At 39.9% G+C, this 19,347-nt stretch overlaps 1 protein-coding gene across 3 annotated transcripts; it reads right to left on the bottom strand.

Moving 5' to 3' along the window:
- Positions 1–18,826, bottom strand: bark (protein bark beetle). Of its 3 annotated transcripts, XM_069050706.1 has the most exons (12): positions 18,181–18,826; positions 11,650–11,813; positions 5,444–11,595; positions 5,172–5,383; positions 4,761–5,116; positions 4,584–4,709; positions 2,460–2,474; positions 1,967–2,228; positions 1,706–1,913; positions 1,400–1,653; positions 1,227–1,348; positions 1–1,175 (listed from the first exon to the last, which is right to left on the bottom strand). In XM_069050706.1, exons 1-12 carry the CDS (start codon positions 18,481–18,483, stop codon positions 458–460), a joined length of 8,892 nt encoding a protein of 2,963 aa, XP_068906807.1. In that variant the 5' UTR covers positions 18,484–18,826; the 3' UTR covers positions 1–457. The 3 variants fall into 3 exon arrangements, with proteins under 3 accessions (XP_068906807.1, XP_068906805.1, XP_068906806.1); XM_069050704.1 differs by having other exon boundaries at positions 1–1,348; XM_069050705.1 differs by lacking the exon at positions 2,460–2,474 and having other exon boundaries at positions 1–1,348.
- Between the last annotated feature and the right edge of the window lie 521 nt (positions 18,827–19,347).

Raw genomic sequence — 19,347 nt, 5'->3', positions numbered from 1 at the left:
TGTTTGTTAATATTTTTTCGTAAGAAATGTTTTATTTTCATGTGATATATGTATGTATATTTACAACAATGAGATCTTATTTGCTATAAAATTTTCTTATATTAACTAACATCTGTAAAAAAGCGATTTATTATCAAAATAATTCATATATATAATTGCACTTATATGATAGTTGTAACAGTAGTTTGTCTTCCTAATTAACCTATAAATAACGCAGTCATCTTTATAAAAACAATTTTAACATATAAAAAACAATAAATTAAAATTAGTTTTAGGACGTCATAATCTTCTATATTAAATACGAACACATTTCTGCGATTGTTTAACAGATGGTAGAAATTATTTATTGGTCCTAGTATCACAATGCAATAATCATGGCGAATGATCATTTAAAGCACAACAATTTGAATAAAGTCAGTACATATTATCACAAAAGGCACTAAACTTATTGCTGCCCTTACATCGCCGTCTCCAGCGGCTGACTCTTACTTCTACTGTATTCAGAAATTGGTGAATTTAATTGTGGACTACCGTTAGGTGGTGTGTAGTCGAAATTAGTCTCTAAGAACACTTCGCTTTTGGACCTCATTTTCGGTTTCGGATGGGGCTGGTCAAAATCGGTTTCTAAGATATTCGCCGAATGCGGTCTGTCATCCGGTCCAGCCAAACCGACAATATTATACTCAGGTGTCGGCGAATACTGCAAATTATCCAGTTTTTCTGAATACGTAGGCGACTGCACCTCGGACGGATCCGGTGGCGGCGGCGGACTCTTAGGAAACTTATTTTTCAACTCGTGTATCAAATTCGCGTTCGGTCTTTCTCTGCTGTACACAGGATCGTAATTCCTGTTCTTGTTGATGTCGTCAATGCCTTTCTTCAAGTCTAGAGTCGAGTCCGACTTTCCTGAAACACTACTCAGCGGCAACGTATCGGTGTTGTAGTATTCGCTGGGTGGGTACGAGACACTGTTCCCGCCGTTGTCTTGAATGATGGGAGTTTCGTCGTTCGTCGTACTGTCCTGGACGCTTTCAGCGCGCGATTGATAATTTGAATTGGTGGCGAAAGTCGAGTTGTCCCTGAAACCCTCGTTTTTATACGCCAATTCGAAGTTCTTGCCTCTGTCGTATTGATTTTCGAAGCGGTTCGGTGATTTGTGATACTCTATCGTTGGGCTATAAGCAAAAGCGGCAGGATTAGGATTATGAGCTTCGTAAATGTCATACGATTGGTTGTCTTCAAGGGATGAGGTGTACGTCGACTTTTCCATACTATCCAACGAACCGTTCGTGGTGATCATCTTCTTGTAATCGGAGCTTTTCGTCAAGGTGTCAGTCGATCTGGAGCTCTGCAAACAAATCGTAAGTCGCGAAATTATCGCTGCTGCCGATTAATGTACCAATTGTGCCGCTTTTCTTCTATAGCTGGCATCGGAGAAGCTTCCAGGAGCCAGCCCTACAGACCTCAACGAGTGCAAACTCTGTCTGATGCTGTTTCTTCTTTCCAGTCGCTGCGCTCGCCGATATTTCGATTTGCTCCACCAACAAATGCCGACAATTGCTATCAGAAGGACCGCCAGTACTAGACTGCTAATTACCGCAATCGTGACCACATCGTCCGTCAAGGGTAATATCGTGATGGATACCTTCGGGTCTGAAATGAATATTTTTAGATTCGGACGTCATCCGATTACCTCCACTCTTACCTATTTCGCATATAAATGGATTTCTTTGTTGGCAGTTATCAGTTTCGACTTTTTGGTATGCAAATATGGTGCATTCGTCGATCCTGTCAATATGTTGGACCCACACCCTATCCGAATACAAGTACCATTGTTGCTGTGATCTTATAAACTCGTACAAATTCACGTAATTCAAATTTCCCAATAAATACGGCATTGATGCGTTATCAGCCTGGAACATTATTATTTACAGAAGTGACTGTCATTTTCTGAGTGTCGGATTACCTGGCAAAACGCCTTCGCTTCATGGAACGACATGGGGGCACCGATATAAATATAACAAGTCCCTCCAACCAAATCCCATCCAGGGGGGCATTTTTTGTTGAGCAAAACGGATTGATTGTTCAGGTGATATGGTGTGTAAATTACTTCGAGCAGTCTTGGATCGTCACTTTGATCTTTGATGCGGCCCCTCACACCCAGACTGTTGTTCAATCCCCAGTAGTTGTAAGCAGCGTCGATTTTTGTATTCCACAGTTGTAAAGTGCTAAACACAAAGTATTTATTGTCGTTATGTAAACATTTGTAGAACTGATAGTAAAACAGAAATCAGAATTTAACGTTAACGAAAAGCCGAAAAGCCACCATCTACACTGCATGCAACGAACCACATTTCTTGGTTAGTTGGCCTTTCTTTAAGGGTTAGGTGAACCCCTCAAAGACCATTACCTCAAGTAAGACTGACTACACAACACTTAATTTCTATGCTATTTCTTACCTGTTGAATTCAAATCTGCATGCACCATGCAACATAAAACAGTAAAAAATCATGTTAGTGAATTTATAAAAATGTTCAACAATTAAATTGTACTGTTTACTTAATCTTGTATTTAAAAAAAACTATTTTTTTTTTGCTTTATTGTCCAAGGAGGAAGTATTTAGTTGTTTAAATGTGTAAATAAATATCTTGCCTTTAAATAAATTCGGAATTAGAGTAGGCTGTAATGTATACAACGTGTCTCAGAAATAAGTACATATATTAATTTTAACCAGTGACAGACCTCGTCAAGAAAATTGTCAGCAAAATTGTTATGCACCATTTTCTTGAAATATAATTTTCATTTCAGTATTTTATGTATGGTGATTCATTAGGGTCATTTTAAAACATTTATTATTAAAATTGTTTTCATTTAATATCTACCATATGATTCTCTTTTTTCTCTTCCACCCTTATCATTATAGATTACAGTAACGGGCGCAGCAGTTGTAAGTTACCAAAAAACAAGTGAAAGTTTTCTTGCATTTGTTTTTTATTCTTCGCTTATCAGCATCGGCGAAGCAATCCCCATAGGCGGGTAACGAAATTTGTGCCGAATCTTTCAATTATTTTAATTGGATAACTTCAAGGCTTAGGAAAAAAATATATTGAAATATGTATACAGGGCTAGTCACATAAGGCTTATTTCTGAATGTATTTTGTACCAAAAATATTAATAACGCTGACCACTTGATATCGTTTATAATGTGATTTCATTTCGTAATCAACGTAGGTAATTTAACTTAGCTAAAAATGTCAAAATGACAGTTGATGAATTTAATTATTGATTTCATTAATCAGAACAGGATAACGCGTTCGGCGATCGTTCCTTAATAGGTTTGAAGCATGTCATCAAGCTAATGGAGGACATTTTTTTATCATTTTGTCATCCTGTTCCGATTAATGAAATCAATAATTAAATTTATCAACTGTCATTTTGACATTTTTAGCCAAGTTACATACCTACGTTGATTAGTAAATTAAATCACATTATAAACGGCATCAAGTGGTCAGCGATATTAGTATTTTTGGTTGCGTACAAACTAAATTCTGAAAGAAGCCCTATGTGACTAGTGACTGCTGTAAGTGCTGTATTGTCTCTATTAACAAGTTCCATAACCAGTTAAAATTAATGTATGTATTTATTTCTGAGACACGATGTATATTTTGTTTATTAACTATTGGTAGATGTTTTAGCACTGACAGCTGTCAATAGTTTTATGTCAGAATAAAGATGTGTACTGTGCTGTCAAATGTCACTGCTGTGCTGCCTTTAAAATTTGCATATTGCCAACTTCATAATAAAATCACAGCCTACTGTAATTCCGAATTTATTTGAATGCACGGTACTTCAAAGTCATAGTGTAGGAAATATGTGGAATTTGAACAAAAACTAAATGTAGAGAAATCACTTTGTTTTTAACATCTTATAATATCGAGACGTTAGTCCCACAAAGCGTCGTACTTTTTTTTGCTAACAATTCCGTAACTACAAAAGACAGACTTCTCACTCTTCGTTGTTGAAATCAATCAACTTTGAATTTTTTAAGGCGATCTTACAGATCGTCAAGTGTTTTGCCGTACGTCGAAATTTTTAATAACCAAACAAATGAGTTTCGCTTTTTAATTACGCTAAAACTATGCATCGCTTGTGTTTTGTTCCAGCTTACTTCTAACTCAATATCTACTCTATTTTCGTCTACAAGCTTATTGCTCTAGTCTCTCATACTTATTACTTAATTGTTCTTCGTACTCATCCTTTTTGTGGAAACAGTGTTACGTGAAACATAAACATCGATATCTAATAATTATTTACGACTATAAAAACAGATATATGAGTCAGGGTCTAGATAAGGTACAGGATTTTAGTAAAAACCGTTGCGACATATTTATCATCCCGGCATCAAATTCACGCACAGCTGTTCACATTATGTCTCATATTTGGTTAGTTACAGTCATATATCAAAATACTTAATAAGTCTTCTCACTGTTCGGGATGAGCAGAAGAAGTCACGTTTCTACTCGTACTACTACGGTAGCTTCCAACTTACTGCTATTGTAAAAAGTGCACGTAACAATACTTACAGAGATCTGTTTACTGTTATCATTTCGTAATCATTATCTGGGTCAAAGAAGATATTATCAACGTATTGCTGACCCGCCGTCCCCGCAACAATCGTAGACCTGCTCTCGCGATGTACGGCATAATTACTGAAAACCACAATTTTCAATTCAGCACAGAATCCCTTCCGGTATACTCACTGATAAAATCCATTATGAGAGGTCGTTTGATAGATGGGCAGCCGCACTTTATCGAACCCGGACACTTCCAAGTTTTGCATTCCGATATTCCTCTTGACGTAGTTGTAGGTGAAATTAGAGACAACCTGCTTCAGGACTATGTTATTGAAATAACGGGCTTTGTTCCTGGTAAAATAGTTCCGATAAATGACGACTTCTTGATACGGCGAAGACTGACGGCCCTCCACGTACAAAACGGGCAAATTACTGTTATTAACGAACAAGTTATTGTGGATGTAGCCCTTGAGAGACGTGGCGGATCCTCGCGAATCCGCCTTGATTGATAAACCTCCCTGATTCCCATCAACTAGATTATTCTGAAATGGGATTCGCTCGTTATTGATTGTTTCTTAAACGGCGCAGTACGCTTACTCTGAAGAAAATTGTTTGGGTGTTTTGTACATCGATCTCGACAGCTGCATTGCAAGTGGTGAAGTTACCGTAAAGTTTCTCGCAGTTGTACTTGAACTGGTTCTTGTCGATGGTCACGATAGGGTTGACTTCGCCCGCCGATGTGTAACGTATCGCACCTTCCCTGTTTTTGTTCACCACGGAATAAGAAATATTGTGTTGCACGTCTCGATCTGGAAATAGTAAAAAATTATATTTTCGGTGATCGCGCCACTTATATTTCCACAACTTACTGAAAGCAATCGCCGATATTGGCAGCGTGACGACTTCTGCTATAAATCCATGATTGGATGAGGCACCGTTCGCAAAAAGTTTGATACTTAAACTCGGCAATTTGGTCCTGACCAGCTTCTTCTCGTTATGTGAATTCATTGTGATCTGTTCGATTAATTTTGACGAAACGTTGTAAATGTCTCCATCGTACAATGAAATGAAATCGGGGATGCTGTATTTTCGGGTCGAATTGAACAGATTAAACTGTAACAGTCTGAACCCTAAAGTCTTGATGTTGTAGGCGCTCTTGAAGATCTTTATGCAATTCACAGGATAATTGTCGTATTTGTAGTAAACCAACACTCTCTCGTCAATCCTGATTTCCTTGTGCGTATCGCAAATGTCGACCAAACTGAACAGATTGTAAGGAAGATCTGGACTCTTCAGCGGCGTAAAACTGGACTCCTGCGACTCCCTCCCCTCACCGGTCAGCGACAAAGTGTTTATTCCGATGCCCAATGAATCTTCAACCGTGTTATACAACAAGTTCATTGTATTCGACGGCGAAATTAAATTGATGCCGTGCGAAGCGCTCTTCATGACATGAACGTAGTTTATCTTGGGACTCTTAATGATGCTCTGAATGGCCGGCGACTTTTCATTGTGCAGTATCCCAGCTCCTATTATGTTAACAAACTCCATTACCGACTCTTGAATTTGCATCGTCGAATGCGTCTGGACATTATGGATTCTATGAGCGTGCAACTGCTGCTCGAATTCCGGATTGGCGAAACGGACTCCACCCCAATATTCATATTTCCGCTCGAGATTCCTCTGTCCGCACTGTATGAAAACAAATTTGGAATTCCACTTGCATCGATGTCGCTGCCCGAACTGCTGACCGTTCAGCCTGATGGGACAGTCTTCGTATTTCTTTTCGGTCCCTTTGCACTGCAGCGGCTCCGGCCACGTCCAGATCCTCGACAACGAGTTACTGTGAAATTCAATTCTGATGTCGTGGTCGAAGAAGACGTTCAAAGGATCAAAACCCAACTCCCCGCAAACAACTTGGGCATTTCTCTCTGTGAACCTCGGGTCGCACATCGGAATCCACTGCAAAGTGGTCTTGTTGAAGTATTCGAGGAAACCTTCACGCGGGGAGCTCTCGTCGGCGTCGTTGCAGCTCCGTCCTTTGCACAGCCTTATGCTCTCTCCTCCAGTCAGCGACTCCACTTGTCTTTTTTCCCTCACAATGGGGTTCTCGATTCCCGACTCCAAATACCCGGATCTGGATATGGGTCGCATTATGATCTCGCTACCCTCGTAGCCTTGAGCTTTCAAGCTCCCCAAAACTAGAATCCCGACGTTCGGTCCAAACTCCATCACCACCCCAGGATCAATCGTTAGGGTTGCTTCCGGCATCACAGTTATATCGGACTGGATCAGGTACGGCGTGTTCCGACTCGGCAGGGCCAAATCTGTTGTTATTCTGCCACCGAGTCTGTTCAAGTCGACTGAATGGTTCGAAGAGAACGATGTAGAGTAGCTCGCTTCGAAATTATCGGTCAACAAGTATGGTTTAAAATCTGCGACCGCGTGGTTGTTCCAGTCGTCAAAATCGAAGATTTTCTCTTTGATTTCGATTTCGTTGTCGGTGCCCCACCAATTTTCACGGACGTTCAAATAGTTATTAATTTTGGCTGTCTTTATCCCGGCGATCAACTGATAATCCAATTGGTTCTGAGAAAATCGGTTTCTATAAACGTTCACTTTCTGGATGCCACGGAAAGCCACCACACTAGTTGGGTCTTTCTTCATTTGCAAAATACCAAGACCTCGACCCATCGAAGCGTACCTGTTGCTCCTCAGGTCGTTGAAAATGAATCTTGCTGGTACCTCACCGATTATTTCCGACTGGCTGTTCGAAACAAACTCGATAATAAATCTACCGTTGTTGCTGCTAAATACGTTCCGACCAATCAACAACTTCTTTTCCATTCCACCGATTGATATCAGTCCACTTGCGCAACTATTCTCGCTGAATCGGTTCTTGGTGATGTTAACAACAGCAAAATGTCCGTCAACGTTGAAACTAAACTTTTTATTGTTCGTCCAGGTGTTGTTGTCCATGTAGACAGAATGAGTAAAGTTCTCGTTGTACTGCCAGACATACGGCAAGTTGACAACGAATCCTCCTGCCTTGTTTCTTTCAACAGTATCGTCCTGCATTATGTAATGGAAAAGATTGTTCGACGATCTCATATCTCTCGAGAACTGATAGACGCCTTTTCCGTTGTCTGTGATCAGCGAATTATTAATCATTATCACAACCTCGGAGATGTTACTCCTGTGTAAATCCCAATGTGGCGAATGGACAAATATCGCCTCGTTGTGATTATGTGAAATCTCGCAACTAATAAACTGTAAACTTTCGTTAGCCTTCCTCAAGAAGTGGTCTCCCAATTCGTTCAAATATCTATTGTAATACGACGCGTGGACTCCAAATTGATTGTTTCTGATTTTTGAGTTGATCAGGGTCAGCGTAGGAACCGGACCCTTGACAATTTTCTTGTACACGTTTTGAACAGGCGCTCTTATGGTACTGATGACAAGAACTGTTCCCCCGATGGCGTAATCGCCACTGTTGTAGTCTAAAACGATGCCGTGGCTACTGGAAGTGGTTGGGAAAACAGTGAGGTCGCGTTTGAGGACCCAAACGGTTGATTTGTTGTTAGAAACGATCGCGTCTTGAATCGTGATACTTTCGGTGCTGCGATTCTCGATGGGATTTAACAGTTGTATCCCGATGACCCATCCAGGATCGCTTCTGAATTTGTACGACTTCGAAATGCTGTCCCCCATTACTTTTGACGTTACAAGATACTTGGTCTCGCCGCGTTCCACTTGGATGATGTTTTGGTCAGAAGTGTAGGGAACCATCAGAGGTTTGTAACGGGTATTATCCTCGGAGGTGAGGAACCATCCGGCGAGTTCCCTCTGTTGCAAGCCCGTCAACACGGGGTCGTGCTTAACACCGATGAAATTGTTCTCGATGGTGCTGCCGAAGATCCTGAATCCCAGTTGTTTCAAACTGAGTCCGGCGCCTTTGTTGTTGGAGAATTCTGAATTCTTCACCGTGTTCACTGCATCATCTGTGAAGATATCTGCGTAGATGACTCCCATTCCGTCGTGATAATTGTTGGAAATTCGTATGTTTTCGAAATTGTGTCTGGCAAAATCAATCTGCAGGGCTGGCTTGAACGCATTGGTCGCATAATCCAACAAACCCGCCATCTCAACTGTGATGTACTGAATGTTACTTCTTTCGGCCAAAGCTCCGAATCTGACTCCCGCCCACGAAGACTTGTAGCAACGTATTCCGACATCGTTTTCGTGGCCGCACGAGTTTTCGAAGTTTCCTTTAGTCTCAGCTTTGCATTTAGTTATGTCCAGATCGATGGGATCGCACTGGACGTTCGACAGGATCACTCCTTCGGCGGTCCCAGCGTCCGGAATCTCGTTTGGTTCCAGGAACCAATCGTCGGGGTTCAAAACGTAACCCAGTTGTTGACACACGAGGGCGGCGTTTTCTACTGTCCATCCGTAATTGCACACGGTACCCCACTGTTGGTTTATCTTAACTTGCAGCCGACCTTCAGTCTCTGACACTCCACCCAGCAGTCTGATCGGGACTTTCGGTTCTATCTGAATGATTTCCGTCTCCGAGTCGTATTTCTCCGTCTCAATTTCGTACGTTTCGTTGTCGGGTGAATGCGAAATCTCTTCTTTCAAAACGAACTTGATGCTGTCGGGTTCTGCACCTCGCGCTTCCAGCTTCCCGCCGACCATCATCCCAACTGAAGGAGGAAATCTCAACGTCACGCCAGGCTCGATCGTCAGTTTTCCCCCAGGACGGATGTTGATGTCTCTCTCTACAATGTACTCCCCTCGGTCGAGAGTTTCCTCACCCTCCACTTCGCCCCCCACTTTCTTCAAATTGCTGTTGACGAAATTCGGAACGTACAGAGGATACTGATTGATCCGGGTTGTCAGCGGGTTAGAGTTGTGAAGAAGGAACGGCACGAAATTTATCTTGGCGAGGTTGTACCGGTCGAAACGATGAAACAGTCGAGGGAAAATATCTTCGTCGCGACTAAATCCGATCCAGTTGTAAGTGCAATTGATCAATTTGCTCTGGTCTTCGAGATGGCTTCCGATTTCATATTTAGAGTCAGGATTTTCGATGATATTCCTGAAGACATCGACGTTATCTGAACCGACAACTATAGGAGCGGCGACTCTACTTCTTGGATTTAGGTTCGAAACAGAACCATCTTCCGGCTGAAACGGCTCCGCGATTCTGTTGTTCTTGACAAAATTTCTTGTGAAAAGCAAAAACTGGTTTGGAGCGTACGGCGACAGTGCTAGATTTGCCACGAAAGTACCAGAATTGTTGATAAAATAGTTTTGCACCACGTCAATCTTAGTTGTCAAGATGTTGAACTGCTCCAACGGTTTGTTCTTGATCAGTAGAGCCCCAAAAGTACCCTGTCTGAAATGATTGTACTCGATCTTGGCGTTCAGATTCAAAGCCGGCGTTATTCGCAACCCTATTCTACTGTTCCCGATGAATTCGTTGTGTCCAATTTGCAGTCTAGTGGAAACATTCCCGTCCCTCCAACACGTCAATATTTCAAGAGCATCGTTCAGGCAATTTTTGAAGCTGTTTCCCGTGAAATTGAACAGCGACTCCCCACAGAAATTGCCGTGCAAGATTCCAGTGTCCAAATTCTTGTAGATGTCCGAATATTGCACCACAGTTGTTTGGTTGGCAATTATGAACTCAGTTTTTTTCGTGTTGTTCAACCACACGGCGATTCCATAACCTTCATTTGAACTAATGGAAGATCTAGAGATATTCCTGCTTCCCCCGGTGTACGTAATATTAATTCCGTCGCCTTCGTTGAAAGAGATTCGACTCTCGGTCACGTTAACATCCCCAACTCCACTGGTAACGTGAACTCCCGCTACGTGTTGATTCTTGGAGACGGAACTCTTGTAGATGTGGACTTGCGATCTCAAATTGTCCACGGCGATCCCTCTGCCCAAGTTTTCCGAAACGTCGGAATAGCTCACGTTCAAATCGTAACTTTTGCTGAGACCAGAAAGCAACCGCATGAAAACCACGGTCTCGGTTCGAGGTTCTGCTCTAAACTTGATGGAAATTTGATGGCCGGTGCTGGTCAACGACTGAGGTCTGGTATTGTTCCGGATTGAGAACTTCGTCAACAGTCGATGATTCAGAGTTGAACCGTCGTAAACTTCGATGTTGGCGGTGTTGTTGCGATTAGTGACGACCCTCAAGATCGTTAACGTTATCACGTTACCGTAACGCGTCGTGAACACTTTATCACATGATTTAACCTGATTCAAAAATATTGTTTGTTCGGCGAAAAGTTGCAGAGGGAAAGTTTGACTGGAGACCATGGCGATGTTACAAAAGTCGCTGTAACCTGATCTGTCACTTCTTTCCTCCGATCTCTCCTCGGCGCGGACGTATCTTATGCCGTCGCCGCCGTTCTCGTTGATCACACATCCGTCAATATGAGTCAAACCGTAACTGGAATTGATGAAAATACCATAACCGCGGTTACTTCGCAAGGTACAGTTGTTGACAGTGACGGGACCATCTGGTCTCGTGATGTTGATCCCGTTGTACGCTGAATTCACAACTTCTAAGTGATCCATGAGAGGAGGTATTCCTTCTACTTCAACAGCGCTTGAAGTGTTTTGATTTCTTCCAGCACCAGCGTACAAAATATGGACGTAGTGTAGTTTAGATATAGACGTAGGCACGTACAACGTATTCGCCAGGGTCAAGATTTTCGTGAATTTTGCATCTTCGAATTTAATTCCTCTCCAAAAGGGTAGCGGTTGATCGTGTCTCGGCATGCATTGAATCGCCAGATCTGGATGGTAGTCGCACACTCCAGACCCCATTTGTCTGGTCTCCCACTGACAATCGTATAGAGAGCTTTCGGTTCCTGCACATTTTGGTTCTTCGTAGAGAAGTCGCGGTTTTAGGGGCATCTGTCTGTCGAACCAATTAAAAAACGCCCCACCCTGAAATCCGAGTTGTCTGCAAGCCGTTTCCATATCGGCACGCGTCCAACTGAGCGTTCAAATTAATACAATGATCAATGAATTTTAAAAAGTGATTGCTTACTTCTTGGAATTGGTGCAGACGCTACGCCAACGGCCATTGTGACGCAGCTGGACTCGACCCGCCAAAATCGTCGGACCATCAGAGAGCCGGATGTCTGGCAAATTAATATTCTTCGCGGAGGCTTCCTCCGCGGTCGTTAAAACAATTCGCTCATCTTCGGTACCCTACAAGAGATACAACAAATTTTTTAGCCGATTCACACCCACATCGTTCTCTATTGTTCGAGAAAAGAAAGTCGAGCCAGATCGCGAGTGCTCATTACGTTCCGCAGAAGTGTCAGCAGACCTTTGCATTTGAAGGATGTAATTTTGCAAGAATGTACGTACACTCCCGGCGCCATTACTCGACAGATTAGAATTACGATTGTACTGGTACAAGGCTAAATTCAGCTCTTGACTCATAACTTGTCGGTAATGATTTGCAGTTCAACATTAATCGGCTCCTTCGGATACGCAGATCGACGCAGCTTTCTTTTCTTGCCTTCGCCCGAATAACTGATTATTTTCCACGCTCAGCTGACCCGGTCGGTGCGGAAACAACGGTTGAAAAATCGTCGGGCTCTGTTTGAATTGTTACCAGAGCAAGAATTATGTCGTAGAACAAAGCGAATTTACTGAAATGGTTCTTCTTGGATCTCGGAATGATGTTAGCGATGCATATTAAATGCTACGGTATACTCAGGTCAATGGCACATCGTGCAGCCTTATCCAATCTCTTCAGGCTCCCGCGGGCAAACAAAGTCTTCACGTTCACCTTCTTTTCCTTCAAAAACTAGGAGAAAAGTAGTACGAAGAATTTGTGATAACATCTAGTTAACTGTTTGCTGACGAGTTTAGCGACAACACGAGTTCAACTTGTCCATTGCTGCGGATTTGAATGCGGTATTTGAGTATACACCTTCGACGTAGCGGGAATATTGATGAGGACAGTGTTCAACACGCGTTCGTTGTTTGATCAATTACGTCCAAGCGCTGAAGTCTGAGAGAATATTGAATTTTATGGACTTATCCTATCATGTTTCTACAGTATGACCCTTTTTAGAGAGGTTAATCAACTTATATTGAGTCGTCGCGTGGGTAGAACCTATGAAACAGTTTTCAACAGGAAGGAATTGCCAGTTTGATCATAATTACTGAACAACGACATTGTTAAAAAACTCATTTATTGTTATAGCCGCAACTTTCATTTTTCAAACAGTTAAATTTAATTAATTAGCATATTTCGCATTAATTGTTGTGGGTCACAATTTATTCAAGCGTTCTTGCAATTTTATAAATAAACAATGCGATGGTTACTTCATGCTCTTGCAAAAATAACTGTGTTCATTTCCAGCTGAATAATTAAATTGTCAAAAATCTATTGGTATTTTGCAGTGTTTTGCAAAATCTTATATTGAGCGAACTGAAACACCAAACCAACAATTGAATTTTTCATTCTCTTGAAGATTCGCAAAGATTTTATCTGAAGTAAGTCGAAGCGGATGTAGATACCACATCAACTTGCGCAAAGACCATAAATATACAGGGTTATTGTAAATGATTGTAGTCGAAGTGGGCGTGAAAACTGAATGTAAAATTTATAGTTGCCGCTCCACATAAAAAAATCATCAAAATGATGTGTTAAATTGGGTGCAAAACAACTCAATATTTTTAAAATTGATTGTAGAACAACTCAATATTTCTGGATTCAATCGTTAATTTAACAAAAATAAATAAAATCCTCATCACCGCACTTTTCACCTAAAAAATGACAGTGACAGCGACACAACTGACAGTTCACATGAAAGCGGCAAAAACGTAATAACATGGGCATGGCCTACTTCGACTACAATCATTTAGAATAACCCTGTATAAAAGGTTTATAGTTAGGTTAGGACAACGAACAGATATAGTAATAAAACCGCCCCCTAGTGCCCGCGTATTTTAAACAGCAGCTTCCAATTGGCTTATTCAAAACGTGCGCATATTTTTGAAAGCCTGATGTACATCCACAAAAATTACTTGACGGCAGCTCATTACTTTTAAACACGCTTCGGCAGTTTGACCACGTGTTCATGTTTGGAGAAGATGTGCACGTCAATGAATGCAAAATACTTCTCAGTCTGTCAACTACCTATATCACATTCTTATAAGAATGACAAATGGCAAAGAACCTGTCTCATTGTGAAACAGGGTTCGGCGTATATCGTTCTGCACAACTAACGCCACATCCCTTTTTTTTTATTACCATGTATGTATATCTGTTCGTTGTCCCAACTATAGGTCCCTACGTTGCTTGGGTTGACATTTCTTAGAATTTTGAGAACATCATGCGTGTATTAACCGCTTCGTTGAAAGTTAATCGAGAGGTTATGTGTGGACACGCAATGTAAATTAAATAACCCAAGCGGAAATTAGCAATAAACCAGATATGTACCTAGTTAGTGTTAATTTTAATTGCATCTATTGAGTTCCGAGGTTCGGGCAAGGGTTCATTTCGTGCAATTAAAAAAATTAATACGATTAGTCAAGTCCTTAAATGGTCAGTCGCGCCGCGAAATTGTTTTATTTACTTTTACAGCCTACCACGATGGTAAGAACTGTTTTAATTCTCCACACTCGAACCGCAATTAATCACGGGAAATGCACTCCGTGTTTTTAACTTTTAATGATGCTTCATAAAAATTAAGAGCGTATCCTTCACCTTGTCCAATTTTTGATGCCGTTGTACGCTAAATCGATGACTCACCAGTTATCTATTTGGATATCGAGCAATCTGAATCTCAAATCCTTATGTTGGAGATAATTTTGTGACGAAATAGGTATGTTTGTTTTATTACTAATATTCGCAACTACAAAATGTTTTAACGGGGTCTTTGTTTAATCGGAATCTGGACAAACCCCACGTATTTTTCTCCTATCGGTAGACAAACAAGTTTCAGGTGCTGAATAAATATTGAACTTTGATAAAAAATCTTATAGAGAAATTTCGTGTCAATTTAATCCTTTGTACACCCGACAAAAAGACATGTACGACTGAACATTGTATGCTGGTTATTTACAATTTGTTATCATTAACATGTGTTCAACACCTGATACGGTATCAAAGAATGGTTAATTAAAATAAATTCCCGGTAAAGGTGTAAAGCTTTTTGCAAGTGAAACCTGAAACATTCGTCAGTCTGGCAGACAGGCATGTACGGAGAAGCAGATAATGAAGGGTCTATTGTGAGGTTTCGGCCATAAAAGTGTCGCTAACGTTAATGATTATTGCGTTACCTACCCACCCAACAAGGCTTTTATGGAATGCAAGGGACAATAAACTACCGGAAAGAGGAAACATTGTCTACAATGGAGCATCCTCACTTCTGTTATTTACTATCAAATTTTTGTCTGGATAAAATGAAACAGGCACTTCTTTTCGGATGTTAACATGTACGTACGTCGAAAACATTTCTCTTAATATCCTCAGGTTCAAGTGAGTCATTTAAGCGTTGACGAATCAACCCGTTTCCTAATGGCACGTAATTATTATATATCAACATTTATTGGAAATGGTACGTTTTTCTGGGACACTCAAGGATGAGTCAATCGAAGTGACTCACCGTTGTTGCTTAAACAATGTTGATAAGCTGCATCTTTGTTATCTATTATATTGCAGGAACCTGTTGTATACTATGTATTATGTTTATTATTATTTAGACTTTCACAGTTCTTATGTAATAGTTCAGCTGGTATAATGTAATTCAAGTAATGATCCACCTGCTGCAAAATTAAACAATTTGCTTGTCCGAACGCAACATGGATTATGCTATCTGATCTCAAGTTCATTAACAGAGGTAGAAAAAAGTATTTAAAAAATATGTGTTTTATTAAAGAAATGTTTCTACAGTTATTTAATAAATACATGTCTCATAAATATGTAAGTAGATTAATTTTAACCAGTAACAAATCTCTTCAAGAACAATAAAATTGTTACGTACCATTTTTCGAAAATATAATTTTCATTTCAGTATTTTTCCTCCTTAGACGAGCTGTCTGTTTTCTAGTTATTTAACCCAATGACAATGACCGTGAAAATTGTAGGTACTGTACATAATTGTATATGTAATACTTTTTCTAAAATCGATACAAAACATTGTGTTTTTAAAATAAAGTTTTTTCGCTTTGCGGCCGAGGTAGACATAAGCGGATTAAATTTTTAGTTAGTTTTATGCGACTCCAAAAGGCAGGTGTTGACGTGTTGATTCTGTGATTTGAGCTAAAATTTTGTGAAAGTGGCCCGTTTATTTTCGAATATTGAATACATAGATATTGTGTAGTGTATGGTGAAACGTGCGGGAGTGCTCCTCGAGCCCAGACAATTTCCGTGCGACTTCTTCTTGTGGGGGTACGTGAAGGACTTGGTACATTCGATCCCAATTGATACAATTGATGTTTTACGAGAACAGGTAGGAAATGGTGCCACAATAATTCGCAATAACAGAGACATGCTGGAATTTCATTGGCGCCTCTTTGAACAGTTCTTGTAATGATTAGTTATTACTGATTACTCTGATTACTTTATGAGAATTTTTATAGATTACTAGGTACACTAATTTTAGGAGACATTTTGTCAATGTCTTAGTCATTAGAGTCAGTTTAAAATATTTATTATTAAAATTGTTTTCAGTTAATATCTACCATATGATTCTCTTTTTTCTCTTCCATCTTTATCATTATAGGTCACGTCACAGCAACGGGCGCAGCAGTTAGCAAAAAATCAAGTGAAAGTTTGTTTGCATTTGTTTTTTGTTCTTCGCTTGTCGGTAATGAAATATGGACCAAATCTTTCAATAGTTTTAATTGGATAATTTCAAGGTTTAGGAAAAAAATATATTTAAACATATTGTTACTATTAACGAGTTCTATTATCAGTTAAAATTAATGTACCTACTTATTTCTGAGACATGTATATTTTAAGACACGCTAATTTTGGTAAAAAAAACTTTTGTACGTAACGATCAAGTATTTATCCTATTCTAAAAAAGATACAGTAGAGTCTCGATAATATGAACATACCATAATGTGAACATCCAAAAACGTGTTTTGAGGTTTGAAATTTACGTATTCCAAAACGTGAACGTCAAGGCTTTTCATACTCTAAAGCATGAACAATGAAAAAATGATACCGACTTTGAAGAAGTTTAGGCTCTTAAAAATTTGCGTGAAAAGGGCACCATACTCTCAACTAAACAAACTTTTCGGCAAAGTAATTTATTGGACTTTTTCTCCAGAAATTAGTAGGTATGTTCTGATACCTATAATAACATACGTACATAAAGGTGTTTTTTTTTTTTTAATTTAAGAGTCAATTGTGAAGGAACCACTCGTCTTAAAAACACTGATTTTTCAAACTGCAGATTAATAAAAACACATAGAACGGAAGAAGTGAGGTTAGATTTGTTGATAACGTGAACTTTTCGAAAACGTGAACACCGCCTGCATTAATTGGTTCACGTTATCGAGACTACTGTATTCAGTTAGCAAGAATTTAGTTTAAGAAAATGTAAATTGGTAAACACGAAAGCTGCAAGAAATTTCTTAAAATGATAAAAACAAACGAATCGAGATTTAAAAATGTTTTTATCAGCTTTAAAAAGACTCAAACTAGGAAGAAGTTGCATAAAATTTGATGATCTGATAAAAATGATGGGAAACTAGGTAGGTACCTTGAGAAAATTTTGTAAAATGCAAAGAACAGGTTCAAGGCTGGATGAATAACAAATACAACAAAAATACTGGTTATGGAATGTTCACATTCTTTTTATTGTTTGATTTACTGCAAAAACTAGGTATTATGACTTGAATTCTTTTTAAGAACGACTTGAGTCTGACTAGACTTCTGTTTAATCTTGTGGGCCGCCAAGGATAATTCTTACTTCAGCCATAACCAAGGATTTTCACTTCCTTTGTTGCTTAAACATGTACCACATTGCACATTGTAAAACTTCTTGATTAACCGATCCCAAAATCTACTTTAGGTTAGTTGGATCCATGACAAATTCCCGTGCAAACATTTCGAAATAGTATTATGATACGCTAAGCACCATATTAGAACAAGCGAAATGTACCTAATAAACTAATGAGTAGTGTTTTATCACAGTGTAAACATCAGAATTGTAACGAATCAATACACGTGAACGTTATATGACTAACAAAAACACACAAATTTTAGTCATTTTTGTAAGGTGTTTTTCGTAGAAATTATGTACCTATTCTGTTGCCTTTGCGGCAAAATTTCGGTCACAAATAAAGTTATGAAGTTAGGCTTTCAATTGTATGAATATTCAAAACTAGACGTGACAGTACTGCGGTAATCACATAGATAACTATTTTATCTTGATAACTGCGCTATCTAAATATAAAATTTTGTGTTTCCATTCATTGCGTTCCTCGAAAACTTTCAATAACGTGAAAGCTCATTGATTTTCCTTTTGTTAGGTAAGTATGCTATAACGGAATGAAGGCAGTACGGCTAGGTGTGCGTATCTTTAAATACGCAAAAACTCACCACAGCAGTCAAGACTCCTCGAACGGTGATCCCAACTTGTGGCTCAACGTTTATAGTCACTCCAGGTTCGATGATTAATTCCGCATCTCTTTCAATAATGATGTCATTTCTTAACCAGTACGGACTTTTCTGTTTGGTCAACACCAACTTATCGTTGACTATTGTGCCACCAGGATGTTCCGTTCTGGTCCCTCTCGGTCCCTCCGTACTCCCGAGGTAAACTCCCGTTTCTTGCAAAACAACTCCATCGAGAAACGTGGACAGGCACAACAAACAAAGCAACGTCCTCAAATAATTAAACATTGTCGCACAATTCACGCACCAGCATCACTTTTTCACAAGGGGGCCACTTCAGTTTTTGAAAAAAAATTTAACCGTTAACAATCACTGTTTACTCTCCGCGAGATGAACTTTAACTCTGCTTCACTTTCTTCAACGTATTTGTGTCGAAATACGTGCATTGCCAATGCGGACAATTAATCGATTAATGGGAGACAACAAAGGCACTTCGTCTGACCACGTCTCAATGAAAATTTCAAATTTGTCGGCTTAACACCCACGGACAAAGCTTTTAATTTTTGAGATGCGTTTTTTAACGAACGAGAGGGACGGTAGGCGCGGTTAGACTTGTTTTTTACGTAAAGAATCTGGTCACGTGACCAGGTGAACCCCCACTCACCTGTGCAGGTAGAACAGGTGCGATCGTGTCTCGTCTTTCCGGTAGATAGCGCTCTGGTGCGAAGCGGTGATCACGGATGGTGGGTCTTGACTGGAATGATGAAATGATGTGCTTTTCGTTGCATTTCAGGGCACACAGTAATTATGCGTAGGTTGCCAATTAAGGCGGCAATTTGCCGCAGTGCAACGAACAATTTCGTGCGGGTGCAGGTGACGCTCGTTAGCCTGTTTGTTGCCGTTATCGTCTAGTATTTATGTTGTAATTTGTTCAAATATTTGAACCTATCTGGTGGTGACAAAGACCTCCACACGTTATTGTTGATCCCTGTGGGGCCGTTTACGGACCAATTATCGCGACAGGTTGGACTCTTTTATACGCAACAGGTGTGGCTGTAAGCTTCAAAAAAATTGCTAGGAATGAATAACATTTTTAGAGTTTACTGGGACGGAAAATTCTGGGTAAAAACTTAATAAAAACGACGCTCCGCT

Source organism: Tenebrio molitor, chromosome 6, assembly GCF_963966145.1.
Source record: "Tenebrio molitor chromosome 6, icTenMoli1.1, whole genome shotgun sequence".
In the NCBI taxonomy this organism is placed as follows: Eukaryota; Metazoa; Arthropoda; class Insecta; order Coleoptera; family Tenebrionidae; genus Tenebrio; species Tenebrio molitor.
The sequence above is the reverse complement of the archived record's forward strand: the minus strand, read 5'-3'. Positions and strand labels throughout refer to the sequence as shown.

Excerpts from the sequence above, each read along its gene's own strand:
- bark (XM_069050704.1), bottom strand. The coding sequence starts at position 18,483 with ATGTTTAATTATTTGAGGACGTTGCTTTGTTTGTTGTGCCTGTCCACG. Across the intron at positions 11,596-11,649 it reads GTCTGCACCAATTCCAAGAA|TTGGACGCGTGCCGATATGG; the intron begins GTAAGCAATCAC and ends TTGAACGCTCAG. Across the intron at positions 1,349-1,399 it reads GAAGAAAAGCGGCACAATTG|AGCTCCAGATCGACTGACAC; the intron begins GTACATTAATCG and ends ATTTGTTTGCAG.